This window comes from Littorina saxatilis, linkage group LG7 (genome assembly GCF_037325665.1).
Source record: "Littorina saxatilis isolate snail1 linkage group LG7, US_GU_Lsax_2.0, whole genome shotgun sequence".
Lineage (NCBI taxonomy): Eukaryota > Metazoa > Mollusca > Gastropoda > Littorinimorpha > Littorinidae > Littorina > Littorina saxatilis.
The window spans coordinates 5,854,511-5,870,904 of NC_090251.1; the positions used below are offsets into that span (position 1 = coordinate 5,854,511).

The window sequence follows — 16,394 nt, forward strand, 5'->3', positions numbered from 1 at the left end:
ACACCAAATAAAGACAGAAAGGGGTAGGGGTTTGGGTGAAGGCTGGATAGAAATGGGGTTAGGTGGATGGGGTTGGGTGAATGGGGTGAGGGGGTTGGTATTGAGAAGTCGACGAGAGCAGGCGAAAACTTCATGAGTATGGTGTCTTGTCTTTTGGGGAAACATTTTAGCGTGATTTGTTCGGTTATGTTTTGTTTTGTTTCCTTGCTTGCTTTAATTGTTATGTGTGTGTGGTTGTTAGTTTATTTTGATTTGTTTATTATCTTTTAAATTTCAGTAGTCATCGTTAGATGTCGCTGTGGTATCCACATTTATTAGTCACAAAGGCGAGAAAGGATGCATCATATCAGATCCACACACAAGCATTCCAGCTTTTTCCCAGATAAAAAACCACCAAAAATTCAGGGCGAGTTATGCAGTGCCTGGTGAATGGTACCCGAGAGAATAAGAAGTACTCAAGTGAGAGACCGGCACGGTGGCCTAGTGGTAAGGCGTTTGCCCCGTGATCGGGAGGTCGTGGGTTCGAACCCCGGCCGGGTCATTCCTAAGACTTTAAAATGGGCAATCTAGTGGCTGCTCCGCCTGGCGTCTGGCATTATGGGGTTAGTGCTAGGACTGGTTGGTCCAGTGTCAGAATAATGTGACTGGGTGAGACATGAAGCCTGTGCTGCGACTTCTGTCTTGTGTGTGGCGCACGTTATATGTCAAAGCAGCACCGCCCTGATATGGCCCTTCGTGGTCGGCTGGGCGTTAAGCAAACAAACAAACAAACAAACAAACAAACAAACAAACAAACTCAAGTGAGAAAGCGACGTTCAACCGAAATTGCATTTTAATTTTTACAATCATATTACATTTTAATTATTATAATAGTATTAAAATAATACCATTGTTTTCTGATTGTGCAATCAGCGGTGTGAAAAGAAGAAGAAAGAATGCACATCACTGAATAAAGCAAAGAATGCACAACACTGAATAAAGCAAAGAATGCACAACACTGAGTAAAGCAAAGAATGCACAACACTGAATAAAGCAAAGAATGCACAACACTGAATAAAGCAAAGAATGCACAACACTGAATAAAGCAAAGAATGCACATCACTAAATAAAGCAAAGAATGCACATCACTGAATAAAGCAAAGAATGCACAACACTGAATAAAGCAAAGAATGCACAACACTGAATAAAGCAAAGAATGCACAACACTGAATAAAGCAAAGAATGCACATCACTGAATAAAGCAAAGAATGCACAACACTGAATAAAGCAAAGAATGCACATCACTAAATAAAGCAAAGAATGCACATCACTGAATAAAGCAAAGAATGCACAACACTGAATAAAGCAAAGAATGCACATCACTAAATAAAGCAAAGAATGCACATCACTGAATAAAGCAAAGAATGCACAACACTGAATAAAGCAAAGAATGCACAACACTGAATAAAGCAAAGAATGCACATCACTGAATAAAGCAAAGAATGCACAACACTGAATAAAGCAAAGAATGCACATCACTGAATAAAGCAAAGCAAAAACACACATACTATAGAATCTGAAACGAAATAAGGCAGAGCGCTATTTAGAGATAAAATAACCAAAGGAAAGTAAGCGCTTTAAATGCATACGACATGCGTGATGGAGTTAGCGAGAGTTATACGGAACCAATCTACACATACTATGGAACAAATTCATTATGTAAAAAAAAAAAAAAGTAAGCTTTTCTGGTGCCTGTGATCATAGGTGATTTGTGCGCACACCTGGAGGCGGGCAGACCGCCCCTCCCGTTGTTTCGATGTCTCCAATCAGTCGCATCACTGCGCTGTATCTGTGCACGACGCCCAACAACTGATTCATCCGTTTTTGCAGGGTGTTGCATTCGTCAGTGGTTTTTGTTGTTGCCGGGACTGTTGTTGTGTTGTGCCTACATGAGTGGTTGATTTCTATTACCATCATAACAAGATTCTTAGTTTGTATCACTATTATCTGTGATTTAAACGATTGCAAGGGGGTTTTACGGTACCTGTTTTTCTGTCGAACTTGATTTTTTTTCAGTGCTTTGTGGAAAATATAAACTTGTGATTGATAGCTGATTATGTATTTTGTTTTACGCTGTCATGAAAGTACTCTGATAAACAAAATAGTCTCAGAAAATTAGATTTTGATTTTGATTTTGTTCTATCCAACCAGAATTAGTTTCAGTGTTTTGTGGAAAATATAAACATGTGCTTGATAGCTGTTCTGTTCAATCAGAGTAAAGCTAGAAGCATCTGAACGAAATGAACATGAACAACATCGAATAGACACTTCAAGTAATTTTTTTCAGTGTTTTGATATTATTTTTCGGGCATAAAACCTAGAATGATATCTTCTTTTCCAGTGTTCTTTTAAAATATTTTTTTCACGTTTAAAACCAAGGATAATGTCTTCTCTTTCAGAGTTCTTTTGAAATTGTTCTTCCGTCCTGAAACCAAGGATAGTCTCTTCTTTTTCAGTGTTCTTTTACATCAAGGATATTCTTTTGAATTGGATCTGGAGGACGACTTACGTGAACAACAGTGAGAATAGGAAGACAGTGTTTTGAGCAGTGTGCAACTGGTGGTGACGATATCACGTGCACGACACCGACGATGAAGACTTGGGTCATTTTGACCATTGCCTGTGTGGCCTACCTCCCAGGTAAGTCATCGTCATTTTGTCCGTTTAAATTAATTCATTAACACGATGCACTCTTCTTTTTCTTTTTCATGGGCTGAAAATCCCACGATCATTTACGTGTATGACCGTTTTTACCCCACCATTCAGGCAGCCATACGACGCTTTCGGGGGAAGCATGCTGGGTATTGTCGTGTTTCTATAACCCACCGAACTCTGACATAGATTACAGGATCTTTTCCGTGCGAACTTGGTCTTGTGCTTGCGTGTACACACGAAGGGGGACTGACAAGGCACTAGCAGGTCTGCACATAATGTGACCTGGGAGATTGGAGAAATCTCCATTTTTACCCAAACCAGGCGCGCATGGGATTTCAACCCGCGACCTTCCGTATGAGAGAACGGCGTTTTATCCACCAGGCCATTGCGCCCGTCCACATCATACACTCAACTGTGGTTAGTCAAGTTTTGACTAAATGTTTTAACATAGAGGGGGAATCGAGACGAGGGTCGTGGTGTGTGTGTGTGTGTGTGTGTGTGTGTGTGTGTGTGTGTGTGTGTGTGTGTGTGTGTGTGTGTGTGTGTGTGTGTGTGTGTGTGTGTCTGTGCGTGTGTGTGTAGAGCGATTCAGACTAAACTACTGGACCGATCTTTATGAAATTTTACATGAGAGTTCCTGGGTATGAAATCCCCAGAAGATTTTTTCATTTTTTCGATCAATGTCTTTTTATGACGTCATATCCGGCTTTTTGTAAAAGTTGAGGCGGCACTGTCACACCTTCATTTTTCAATCAAATTGATTGACATTTTGGCCAAGCAATCTTCGACGAAGGCCGGACTTCGGTATTGCATTTAAGCATGGAGGCTTAAAAATTAATAATGACTTTGGTCATTAAAAATCTGAAAATTGTAAGTAAAATTATTTTTTTATAAAACGATCCAAAATTATTTTAATTTTATTTTTCATCATGTTCTGATTCCAAAAACATATAAATATGTTATATTCGGAGTAAAAACAAGCTCTGAAAATCAAAAATATAAAAATTATGATTAAAATTAAATTTCCAAAATCGTTTTAAAATCAATTTCATCTTATTCCGTGTCGGTTCCTGATTCCAAAAACATATAGATATGATATGTTTGGATTAAAAACACGCTTAGAAAGTTAAAACGAAGAGAGGTACAGCAAAGCGTGTTTTGCAGCACAGCGCAACCGCTACCGCGCTGAACAGGCTCGTCACTTTCACTGCCTTTTGCACTAGCGGCGGACTACGGTCATTGTGAAAAAATGCAGTGCGTTCAGTTTCATTCTGTGAGTTCCACAGCTTGACTAAATGTAGTAATTTCGTCTTACGCGACTTGTTTCTTTTGCTTGTGTTTTTACATTTAGTCAAGTTTTGACTAAATGTTTTTATATAGAAGGGGAATCGAGACGAGGGTGGTGATGCATGTGTGTGTGTGTGCGTGTGTGTGTGTGTGTACGTGTGTGTGTGCGTGTGTGTGTGCGTGTATGTGTGTGTGTACGTGTGTGTGTGTGTGTGTGTGTGTGTGTGTGTGTGTGTGTGTGTGTGTGTGTGTGTGTGTGTATGTGTGTGTATGTATACATGTACGTGTGTATGTATGTGTACATCGATTCCGAAAAAAATGCTGGACCGATCTTATTGAAATTTCACATGAGAGTTCCTGGGTGTGATATCCCCAGACGTGTTCTTTATTTTCTTCGATAAATATCTCTGATGACGTCATATCCGGCTTTTTGTGAAAGTTGAGGCCGCACTGTCACGCCCTCATTTTTTAATCAAATTAATTGAAATTTTGGTCAAGAAATCTTCGAAAAAGTCCGAACTATGGGATTGCATTTCACCTTGGAAGCTTAAAAATTAGTTAATTAGTTTGCTCATTAAAGTTGTCATTAAAATCAAATGTTTACTAACAGATTCAAAAATGAATGCATCGTGTTCCTAAATTTCTCCCAAATACAAAAATATATACATATGATTTGTTTACTCTAAATCTGTGCTCAGAGTTACAGAAAATAGGTTAAGTAAGTAATGCGTTCACATGCTACGCGGAGACGAGCGTGACCCGTCTGGGTCTTTTGGTTTGTTTTAAGATAGTCTCGTAGTTTCTGCGATGACTGATTTTTGGTGTTAATATGTTACTTTGATGATGAAAGCTTGACTAAATGTTTTTATATCGCTTCACGCAACTTGTTAATTATGTCTCCGAACACCCGGTATACCTAAATTAAAGGCATATGTACGCGCTCCCGTGTTTACACAGTGTAGTTTGCCCATAATCGATGTCAAACGCACCATATAAGACCATATAATGACGATATGTCACCATGCGCGGACCATAATACATGCATTACAGCTTGTTCTAGCCTCTGAAAAAGTGAGGATGTCAACAAAGCCGCGGTGTTAGCTCCCTTGCATCAACGTTACATGTGTTGCCAAATCTATAAATAGGACGATCCAGATCAAAATGAAAATTAACATATCTCAACATTGAAGGGGTCCTAGACCACAATATTTTGCAGGGAACTTAATTTAGCTTGTCTCCAGCTGTTGGTAAAGCAATTAGCGTGTATAGTCATCGAGTACATATGCCTTTAAGTGTATGAACGCCGTGTTTGGGTCATCTTTGCAGACTGTAATTTGTTCATGAACTGCCGTTGTTTTCGTTTCCGTCTTAATTGAACGCCCTTAAGAGTGGGGAATCGTGCACGAATTTGGTAGACTGCCGTTGCTATGGAAACTGGCTTAAACAGCGCCATATTGGATTTATAGGAAACGGTTTTACAGCAACACCATATATAAGAAATGCTTAATATTTGGCACAAAGATAAACACGGATTTTATCTACAATCATATAGAACGATTTTTTGCGAAAATACTACAGTTGAACTTATATTAATTTTTGAAATAAAGATTTATGAATATGCGGTTAGAAATTCATTAATTCTTATTACACAAAATAATATAAATTCAACTGTTGTCTTTAGTAAAAAATATTGTTCTATATGATTGTAGATAAAAGTCATGTGTATCTGTGCCAAATATCATGCATTTCTGATGTATGATGTCGCTGTAAAACCGTTTCCTAGAAATCCAATATGGCGGCTGTTTCCATAGCAACGGCAATCTGTGTCCATTAATATTTACAAATTTTTCATATCATTGTTATAATTCACTTCAATAACTACCAAGAAAAGTAGGTTATTCCATGTATTTTCCAAGTTTAATTTTAGTGCCACACATCGCTAAATAAGCATTTCTGATGTATGATGTTGCTGCAAAAACCGTTTCCTAGAAATCCAATATGGCGCTGTTTAAGCCAGTTTCCAATAGCAACGGCAGTCTATGTCCTGTAGTATTCACATGTTTTTCATTTCTTTTCATAAGTTACTTCGAAATACCCAGAAAACTAAATTATTCCATGTATTCTCCAAGTTTAATTTGGGTGATTTTAGTGCCTCACATCGCCTTGAAGGGACATGGAAACCTTTGGTTTAAACAAGATTTTATTAAGGAAATACAGGGTGGCATGTATATGCGATATAAACATGTGTGACCACACAACAAGCTGAGCTTATATTAAGTGTGGTTATAAATAAGTACATCTAGATAGGAAATGTTATTTCACGCTATGGCAAGGTCAGAGAATCGCTTATACCCCTGGAAATGTAAGACAGACACGATACAATTTTTACAACAAAAGAGGAAAAAATACAGCAAAAGAATCAGAGGATGTGACAGAGGACGGGAAGGGATTTAACTTTATTTTTCAGCAATATCGGAGAGATATAAGTCGGTAAGGTGGGTATACAGGGGGGAGGGGAGGGGGGGGGGATTAGAGAGACACTGAATGTCACAGACTTGCCAATTCGATGTACCTGCAGCAGCAGTATTTTCATCCCCTTCAGCCCCACTGTGATTGCCAGACCCTTGCAAAACGCTCAGTCCAACATGTATTAGTCATTGGAGAAGATGGTGTTTTACACAACATGTCAAACTGATGGCATTTAATTAAACATTTGATTTTACTTCATCCCACGTGACTATTGACGTCACCGGGTTGATGCATGGCTCCCTGTCCGCAATCGATTCCTTGTTGGAACAGCTGTGTTTGTGTTACACCGAGACCTTTTATCTTGAGTTACCGACACCAGATTACAGTAACTGCGTTTTATCAACAAACATTAAACCTGCACCCCTATTTGTAGGAACTTAAGCTCATATCAGCCATCGCAGATGTGTCCACACTTTTACACATAAAGAAATTCGTCTTCCACTTGAAGGCATACCTAAACTCCACAGCCTCGCTGGTTTCTTTGCATGTTGGAATGACACCAGTGTCAACATAAAACAAATTAATTCAGCCAAGCAATACTGCATGCTTTGCACAAAAAGCAGCCAAGCAATAGAAGAATTCCGGAAATAACTCTGTCTGGTTTGTATATGTAGTGGAAGAGTGAAGACTCTTGCTTTTAGTGAGGCAAGCTTTCTACACGTGCTCATCGTCCACGTGTTTCGGACTCACCCCTCGCTGGTGACTGGCCTGTAATGGAGTCACGTGGACAGAGTTGACTCACTGAAAGCAAGAGTATTGACTCTGTCACAACACGTACACACGCGACAGAGATAAATTATTTCCAAACAACGTCTATTGATAGTTGATATTTATGTGTAGCACTGGATGGATGCTATTACCACACGTAACAGCCTGCACATATCTGTTGTTGTTCACAGGGTGGTTAACACAGGAGTGAATGTATGTTTAAATCACTACCAGGAAAAACATCTGCCTCACGTAAACTGTTCTGTAAAAAGTAAAAAAAACAACAAAAGAGACTGCCAACGTTACAAAATTCAGAATAAAAAACCCAAGAAAGGTAGATTGTTGGAACGTTTGTTATTGACAAAACAATACATTCACAGATATTTCGACCCAACGGTCTTTTAAGTAAACAGACAAACACATATTCACACAAAAGTTATCTTGAATTCTATCTGTGAATGTATTGTTTTGTCAATAACAAACGTTCCAACAACCTACCTTTCTTGTTTTTTGATTTTGTAAAAAGTAAAGATTTAATCTTGGGTTTTGACTTTCTCCGGTTCATGTCAAAGTGACACAGTGGATTAACCTGCTTGTCACCCTCCTTCTTCTTCTTCTTGATGCGTTTGTAGACAAAGCAAGGCGAAATGTGGGTGGCCAAAACGAAATAAATGGCCTTATTTCCGCGTAAAATAAAACCCCACTAATGCAGAGAAAAGTAAATCTTTAAAGAAATCAAAGCAAGACACACAAAACAGAAGAAATGAATTATAAAAGAAAGAAGCTAACACACGAACGAACAAAGAAACGGACTTGCGATAGAACGAACAAAAGAACCAAGCAACGAAGCAACCAAACAAGCAGGCCACAAACCATTCAACAGACTAACCAACCAACCAACCAACCAGCCAACCCTTACCCACCATCCCTCACCCCAAAATGCAGCGAACGAAGAAGACTAGCAACAAAAACAACAACATCAAATTCGTTATCAGACGCTGAGAGTAAGTCCAGCGCTATATACGCACAAGAAAAATGTTCATTCAAAATGAACAGCGTCGATGCAATGTCCACCAAAGATTTATTTTGGGAAGTGTTAAAGGTTAGGGTCAAAAGTTAATGAATTGCATGTTGTGCTGCATATATAAATTGTTTATTTCAGTCAATGCTTGCTATGAATTTATCAAACAGCCACAAGAAAAAAAGAGAACTTTTTAATTAAACATTAAAGCTTGTTTGAAACAGGTAGAAAGGAAGAGTTGATATTGCAATATCTGTACGTGGGAATGTGGTGAAAAAGAGTGCTAAAAGTAGTAAGTCAGTCTCAGATCCATTTCAAATATTTATTGCAGAAAAACAAAATACAAATTTAAAAGAAAACCACAGAACCTTTTCCAGGTGTCACAGGAATGTTTCAAAACAGTAGTTTTAATTTTACACTGTAAATACAGGAATCAGAATTAAACACCTCAAATTGGCACATGAATAAGTACTGACATGAGCGTACAATATTTTAATGGAAGTGCATTTTTAGCACGAAGCATCCGCAGGAGGATGCACTAACAATTACATGGTGCCACAAAATTTGTACGGACATTTCACAACCGTGCATTATTAGCACAGAACACATACATGGGGGCGCACAAAACATTATTGTGACAATAATTTACACGAAACATTTCACATAAGTACATTTTTCAGCATGGTGCATCTACAGGAGGGTGCTCCAACAATGATGCATAGTGCCAACATTTAGCGCAAACTTTTCACAACAGTGCATTATCACCACAAAGCGCATACAGCGATTACATAGTGGCAAGTTGCACTAAACATTTGAACAAAATGCATTTTGTTCAAATGTTAACAGCACAGCACCAAGTTTTGCATACGTGCACAACGTATGTACTCAGTGCACTGGCGTCAGAAACGGGGGGGGGGGCAGCTGGTCCTGGGGTGGGGGGGGGGGCAAACATGTCTTTTTGCCCCCCCCCCCCCCCCTCCCCCCAACATTTAGGATGACAAAAATATTCACAGAGAGAGAGAGAGAGAGAGAGAGAGAGAGAGAGAGAGAGAGAGAGAGAGAGAGAGAGAGAGAGAGAGAGAGAGAGAGAGAGCGAGTTGATAAACACACACACACAAAAAGTATTTTATGGTCTCGTGTGCAAGAACTTTATAGCCCAGACTCCCCACCCATATCGCAACCCCGGCCATCTCCTCACGTCTCTCATCCCCTCTCCACTTGAATTTTTAATTCATAAAAATAAAAGATAAAGTTTCATTTGTAAAACTTATTTGTTGTGCCTTTCGTCTTTAAAGGGCCAAAAAGTAGCTTCCATTTTCCCTCTTTGCCATGCCTTTCGATCCATTTTGGTGACCTAGCCACTTTCATTTCATTTTCATTTCATTTCATTTTTCATTACTTTATTGTCCCATCGCTGGGAAATTCGGGTCGCTTCCTCCCAGTGGAAAGCTAGCAGCAACGGAGTCGCGCTACCCAGGTGTCTGCGTGTTTAGGTGTATTCAGCCACCTGCACTTATGGCAGAATGACCAAGATCTTTAACGTGCCATTGTGGTGACACGGGGGTGGGAGATGGATACCGTCTCTGGGTCTGCACATAAAGTTGACCCGTGTCCGTCCCGGCCCGGATTCGAACCAGCGACCTCTCGATCACAAGTCCAGTGCTCTACCACCTGAGCTACCCGGGCCCCGGCAAAGCATGGCAAAGAGGAAAAATCTAAAATTTCTTTGTGTCCCTTTAATACCTGTAATTAGAATTTTGAGTTGGGAATACTCAAGAAGAATCATTACATTTTTGAAGATTATAAATAATTTTTGTCTTTGAACATTTAATTTCCAATTTTGAGTTGAGAACAATAAAGAAGACATGTTCAATGTATGAAACGTATTACTTGTTGAGTTTGTATTCATTGGGCGGGGGTATAAATATCAATTTCACTTAAGATTTAGTATTATTGTATCAAAATATTGTGATATTTACGTACAGACATACACACAGACAGACGGACAAAGTGAATCCAGTATACCCCCTCCAACTTCATTGGGCTGGGGTATAACTATCAATATCAATTAAGATTTAGTATCATTGTATCAAAATATTGTTCCATATACACACAGACATACACACAGACAGATGGACAAAGTGAATCCAGTATATATACCCCCCTCCAACTTCGTTGTGCAGGGGTATTCATATTGTTCTATATCTGACATTTCACGGGGGAAGCAAGTTTACCTTTAGTAGAGTTTCAGAACAATCATGTAAATTAGCAAGCTTTCAGAACAATCACGTATGAGGGCTTACATGATTACGATGAAATAAATAGTAGACTTTCAGAACAATCATCTAATAGTCACTTTTCAGAACAATCACGCGTAACAGACCTAGGAGGTGGGCGCAGGGCTGCAAACCGAGTGACCCACGGTGCAAGGGAAGGAACTCACCGGCTGATTGTGATTTGAAATTGTTTTGGCTTGGAGAGTGGGGCCCCAGTGGCCCATTGGCAAATTCAATTGCTTTGGCTTGGAGAGTATTCTCCCAGTGGCAAGTCTTTCCCGAGGACAGATACCCAGCGTCGTTCCGACGACGCTGGGAATAAAGCTCTGAATCAATGAGTCATTGTCATTGCTAATCTGTGGGCGTGGTCTTGTAAAGGCAACAAACACAGACACCGTAAAACAAGCAAAGCCCTTTATTACCAATTTAGTGCATCATCCGGTTAATTGACCAACCAGGCCTCCATCATTTCACGTAACCGGCCTTCTCCATGTTACTTTCTTCTCCTTCTTCTGCCTTCCCATTCTATATGTTATGTTGATGACAGACAGACGGACAGTGTGTGCCTGTCTGTCTGTCTGTTTGTCTGTCTGTCTGTCTGTGTTTCTGTGTGTCTGTCTGTTTGTCTGTCTGTCTGTGTTTCTGTGTGTCTGTCTGTGTGTCTGTCTGACTGTCTGTCTTTTTTATCTGTCTGTCTGTCTGTCTGCCTGTCTGTCTGTCTGTCTGTCTGTTAATATGTACGTTTATCTATGTTTCTGTGTTATAATATACCAAGAAATAAGAAGGGGTGAATTCTTCCAAGGAATGTCACTTTGCTTGTTTCAAAAAGACACTATATATAGTATGTAAAAAGAACTTGAAAGCAAATTCGTAACAATCAAGCAAGCCAAAACTGTGCGACATCTTGCGCGCAGGGTCGTTTTGGACATTATTGTATTCGCAATTAACTGCCATAATATAAACTGGCAAAAAAACTATTAAAATAACCCACACACGTTATTTCTGATATGCTGACAGCTAGTAAATGATACTATTCAGACATGTCTCGCAAATAATTTCAAAATGAGCTGGCACATGTTGATATCATTTTTTTCGACTTCTGATCCTGCTGGAAAAATGCCGCCATTTGCTCATAATCGGCATATGAAATCACTCATTATACCGGCTCTCGCTGACATACTTCAGATGATTGTGGGACCTCACATTGCAATGACAATAATGTAGTTTGTGTTCAGTGGTGCGCACTTAACTGTTCATAGCGTGGAAAGTCTGATTGTTTCTCATATCTAGTTGGAACGAAACGCACGTACGCACGCACGCACGCACGCTCGCACGCACGCACGCACGCACGCACGCACGCACACACACACACACACACACACACACACACACACAAGGCAGTACACTTTACAGGCACACACACATACACACACACACACACACACACACACACATACACACACACACCCACACCCACACCCTCACACCCACGCACACACACACACACACACACACACACACACACACACTCACACATACACACACACATATAATATATTTATATTAAATCTGGATGACTCCTTCGGGGTCCTGATTTGGCCTATTATGGTCCGCTGGACCCGAAAAGCAACAGCTAACTAACTAACTTCGGAAAAAAAGCTCCGATCTCAATATTTTCGCAGTTGTATCGGATATCATTAACAACTGACATTAACGCACATTTAGGCTGCTGTTACACTGTTTTAAAGAAAATATCAATCCATGACCTTAGATCCATTATTCTGAAGTCCAAACCAACAACTTGTCCACTTGATGCCATACCCACACCACTGCTTTTTGAGAATCTTGATGTGTTGTTGCCAACTCTTACTCAAATTGTCAATGATAGCCTGTCATCTGGTGTTTTTCCATCATTGTTCAAAACTGCACTTGTCAAACCACTTCTCAAAAAACCTAGTCTTGATGTCAATATTTTGAAGAACTATCGTCCTGTATCTAATTTATCATTCTTGTCCAAAGTTTTTGAAAAGGTAGTTTTGAAGCAGCTGTTGTCATATTTGAACACCCATGATTTGATCTCGCACTCTCAGTCCGCTTATCGCCCTTCTCACTGTACTGAAACAGCCCTACTTAAAGTAATCAGTGACATTCTGTCTGCTCTGGATGGTGGTGATGTGTCAGTGCTTACCCTACTTGACCTTTCTGCAGCGTTCGACACGATTGACCATGTCACGCTTCTCCATAGACTTCAGACTCTGTACGGCATCTCCGGTCCACCGCTAGCATGGCTTGAGTCCTATCTCATTGGCAGGACTCAGGCTGTGCTTGTCGATGGCCAGATGTCTGCTTCAGCCCCACTTTCTTTTGGCGTTCCTCAAGGTTCGGTACTCGGTCCCATCCTTTTCATCATAAACACTAAGCCCCTCTCCACACTGATTCAAAACCATTCTGTTTTAAATCAGTCTTTTGCTGATGACACCCAGCTGTATAAACCCAGCCCCCCTGCAGAGACACATTCCGCCATCCAGACCATTCAGACATGCATCACTGATGTTAAATCTTGGATGGTCGATAACAAACTTAAGCTGAATGATGTTAAGACTGAAGTCTTACTGTGCAAAAAGAAGAACACTACATTTCCCTCTCCCCAACCTGTTTCTGTTCAAATAGGCAACACCGACATTCTTTTCTCACCATCAGCTAGAAACCTTGGATTCACCCTTTCATCTGACATGACCCTTAACAAACATATATCTTTAGTCTGTAGAGCAGCTTATTTTGAGCTTCGTAAGATCAGCACCATTCGCCACACACTCTCCTCTCAAACAACTAACACTCTTGTCTGTGCCTTTGTTCTTTCTAAACTTGACTACTGCAACTCTCTTCTCTCTGGCTGTCCTCTGTGCCTCCTGCATAAACTACAAAAAGTCCAAAACTCGGCAGCACGCCTCATTCTGAAAGCACGAAAACGAGATCACGCAACACCACTTCTTCACACACTGCACTGGTTACCTATTCAAGCCCGCATTGACTACAAACTGTCCACCCTCTGCTTTAACTTCTTTTCTGGCTCGTCTCCTGCTTACTTCTCTGAACTCCTCACCGTCTATTCTCCAGCAAGACAACTCCGTGCCTCTTCTGACTGTCGCATCCTCACCATTCCACACACCAAAACCAAAGCATACGGACAACGCACTTTTACTTTCTGCGCACCCACACAATGGAATTCTCTCCCCTTTCACATCCGCCACTCTCAGTCACCCCAAGCATTCAAACGAGCACTTAAAACGCACCTCTTCAAGAAATACAACCCCTGATTTTGTTTTCTCAGTCCATCAGTAGGCTACATGTAGTGTATTTGTTGTTTTAGTGATGATGTGATAATGTATATAAACATCTAGGGCTGTTTTCAGTATTGTTGATAACATGTTCTGTTTGATTAAGGGTATTCAGCTGGTATTTCCTTGTTTTCATTACCTATTTTATTCATGTTTTTATTACTTAGTTAGTGGAAGAATCTTTTGTAATGTATGTTTGATGGTGTATGCTTTTAATTAAGCGTTGCTGACTATGAATGTAGATGTAAATGCTTGTATAACTGTGTTTTAATTTTAAATGTGTCAAGCGCAAAGAGCATCATTGTAAAGTTATGATGTTGCGCTATATAAATGCTCATTATTATTATTATTATTATTATTATTATTATGAATTGAAGTTATATTTGATGTGGGGAATTTTTATGACAGTTGTTTGTTCTCGTTTTTCTCCAACCAGCAAAAATTGAGATATAGAGGAGGTTTATGAATTATAGCGACAGCTTCCGTCTATTGACAAACGGCTGCTCGAAGACGGATATGCACTTAGCAGCTCATGCCAGGGAGTATTGTATTACTGAGTTATTGCATCATGCAACCGATAAAAAAATCAATTTGATATGCAAGATAATAATTATCTGATTTATTGCATGACGTTTGTTGCCGAGGTAAACCGTGTGTGACAGTTATCATACATATGCGCATTAAAAATATATGTTTATTTGCAACTTGCCTTATGCGTAAATTCCGATCATGCAATTCTTTATCGGGTACGACTGTAGAAACGCATAGAGTTAAACATAAAACATAGTAATCGCAGTTTGTCTGAATTTTTTGGTTTTAACAATGTTTTATTTCCATTTACTTGTATTTAAAGTTTACAAACATTTATGAACATGAAAACAACAACAAGCCTATGGCTGAAATATAAAAGGAGGCATTTTTTTGTAATTTAGTGCAGCTATATATTGACATTTTAAATTTATTTTCTTTGTTTAAAGAACGGACGCAGTACTTTTGTTTGGAAAATAATAATTAAGAAACAGCCTCGTGATCTATTGAGGGAAGGTGGGAGGAGTGGAAAGAGAGAGGACAATTTTCTTTTCCCAAAGGAAAGGCGTCCTTAAAATTAATGTACTTGCTTTCCCATGTAGGCAGTTGGGGTCACTGTCTCAGGCCTGGAATAAGACCATTTCTCCACTTGGTCACATACAACAGTCTCGGTGTTTCTCTGCATGTGTATAGAGTTTTTTTTAATTTTTTTTTTTTAATGAATTCATCAACATTTTTAGCTTACCACAGCAAGCAGTCAGAGTGTTGATTTTTGTTATGTGACCAAATGTAGGGATGGTCTTATCCCATGTAAACGAGACATCCCTTTATGTGTAAATTATCATGTAAACAACCATCCAGGCTTTTACATGTGGTAAGAGCACCCTTCAACAGCCAGTCTGCTTGTTGCGCACAGTGGAAACTATTTGTTAAATCAACTTTGCAGATTGGCATGAATGCAAGTGTGTGTGTGTGTGTGTGTGTGTGAGTGTGTGTGAGTGTGTGTGTGTGTGTGTGTGTGTGTGTGTGTGTGTGTGAGTGTGAGTGTGTGTGTGTGTGTGTGTATGTGCGCGCGCGCGGTCAATATATGTGTTTGTGTGTGCGTGCGTGCGTGCGTGCGTGCATGTGTGTGTGTGTGTGTGGGAGGGGGGATCGATCGGTCAGTCGGTCAGTACGTGTCCATATCTCTAACTGCACCTAGCCCAGTCCGTGTGAGTAATTTGTCCATTCAGTATTATTTAAGCTGCTAATACACTGTCAACTCATATTAAACGGGTCTAATGTAATTTCCGCGAAGACTCAGCTGAATAGTTGTGCAACCTCTGTCATTGCATCTCATAAAAAAAGCAGTCAATGCATCCAGTTGATTTCTCACTGTTCACACACACACTCATTTACAGTATCGACCCGTATAAGCCTACATATTTATCTAACACACTCCGTATGTGATGTCAGGCGTGTATACGGATTGCCTCAGCGTCCCGTTTCTTATGAGTCACTGTGTTCTGTGTTTTGACTGGGCGAAACAGATTTTACTGATTTGAATATCATCACACCAGGACTTGTGGACTTAAGGGTGCTATACAATAACAACACCATTTTGTTAACTCCTTACGGGGATATAGAAATATAGAAATCCCTAATCACAAGACAAAGAATCTAAACGTGCACACATTTTTTAGTTTTTTGTTTTCATTTTGATTATGCAGAGCACAGCTTGTGCAGTGTTTTTGTTGACATTGTAAGATCAGTGACGATGTAATATCATGTCAACACTGATTATATTTTTATTGACCGTTTGCGGCTTTATATTTGGCGAAAGAGATTAGTCAATAGGCCCCAACAAATTATTATTTACCAGCTATACAGCTTTCAAATTTGCATTGAAAAAACCCTGGTTATATGTTGGATTTACAGTGTGAGTGAGTGTGTGTGTGTGTGTGTGTGTGTGTGTGTGTGTGTGTGTGTGTGTGTGTGTGTGTGTGTGTGTGTGTGTATGTGCATGTATGTGTG

General features: G+C 39.8%; 1 protein-coding gene across 4 annotated transcripts in view; it reads left to right on the forward strand.

Moving 5' to 3' along the window:
* The first annotated feature begins 1,800 nt into the window (after nucleotides 1-1,800).
* Nucleotides 1,801-16,394, forward strand: part of LOC138970536 (prion-like-(Q/N-rich) domain-bearing protein 25) — a 65,352-nt gene continuing 50,758 nt past the window's right edge. For 2 of the 4 annotated variants that reach the window (XM_070343001.1, XM_070343004.1), the window contains exons 1-2: nucleotides 1,801-2,019; nucleotides 2,496-2,679. In XM_070343001.1, the coding sequence (XP_070199102.1) occupies nucleotides 2,631-2,679 (49 nt within the window). In that variant the 5' untranslated portion in view covers nucleotides 1,801-2,019; nucleotides 2,496-2,630. Of the gene's footprint in view, nucleotides 2,020-2,438; nucleotides 2,680-16,394 lie in introns of all 4 variants that reach the window. The other 2 variants (XM_070343002.1, XM_070343003.1) reach the window with 2 other exon arrangements.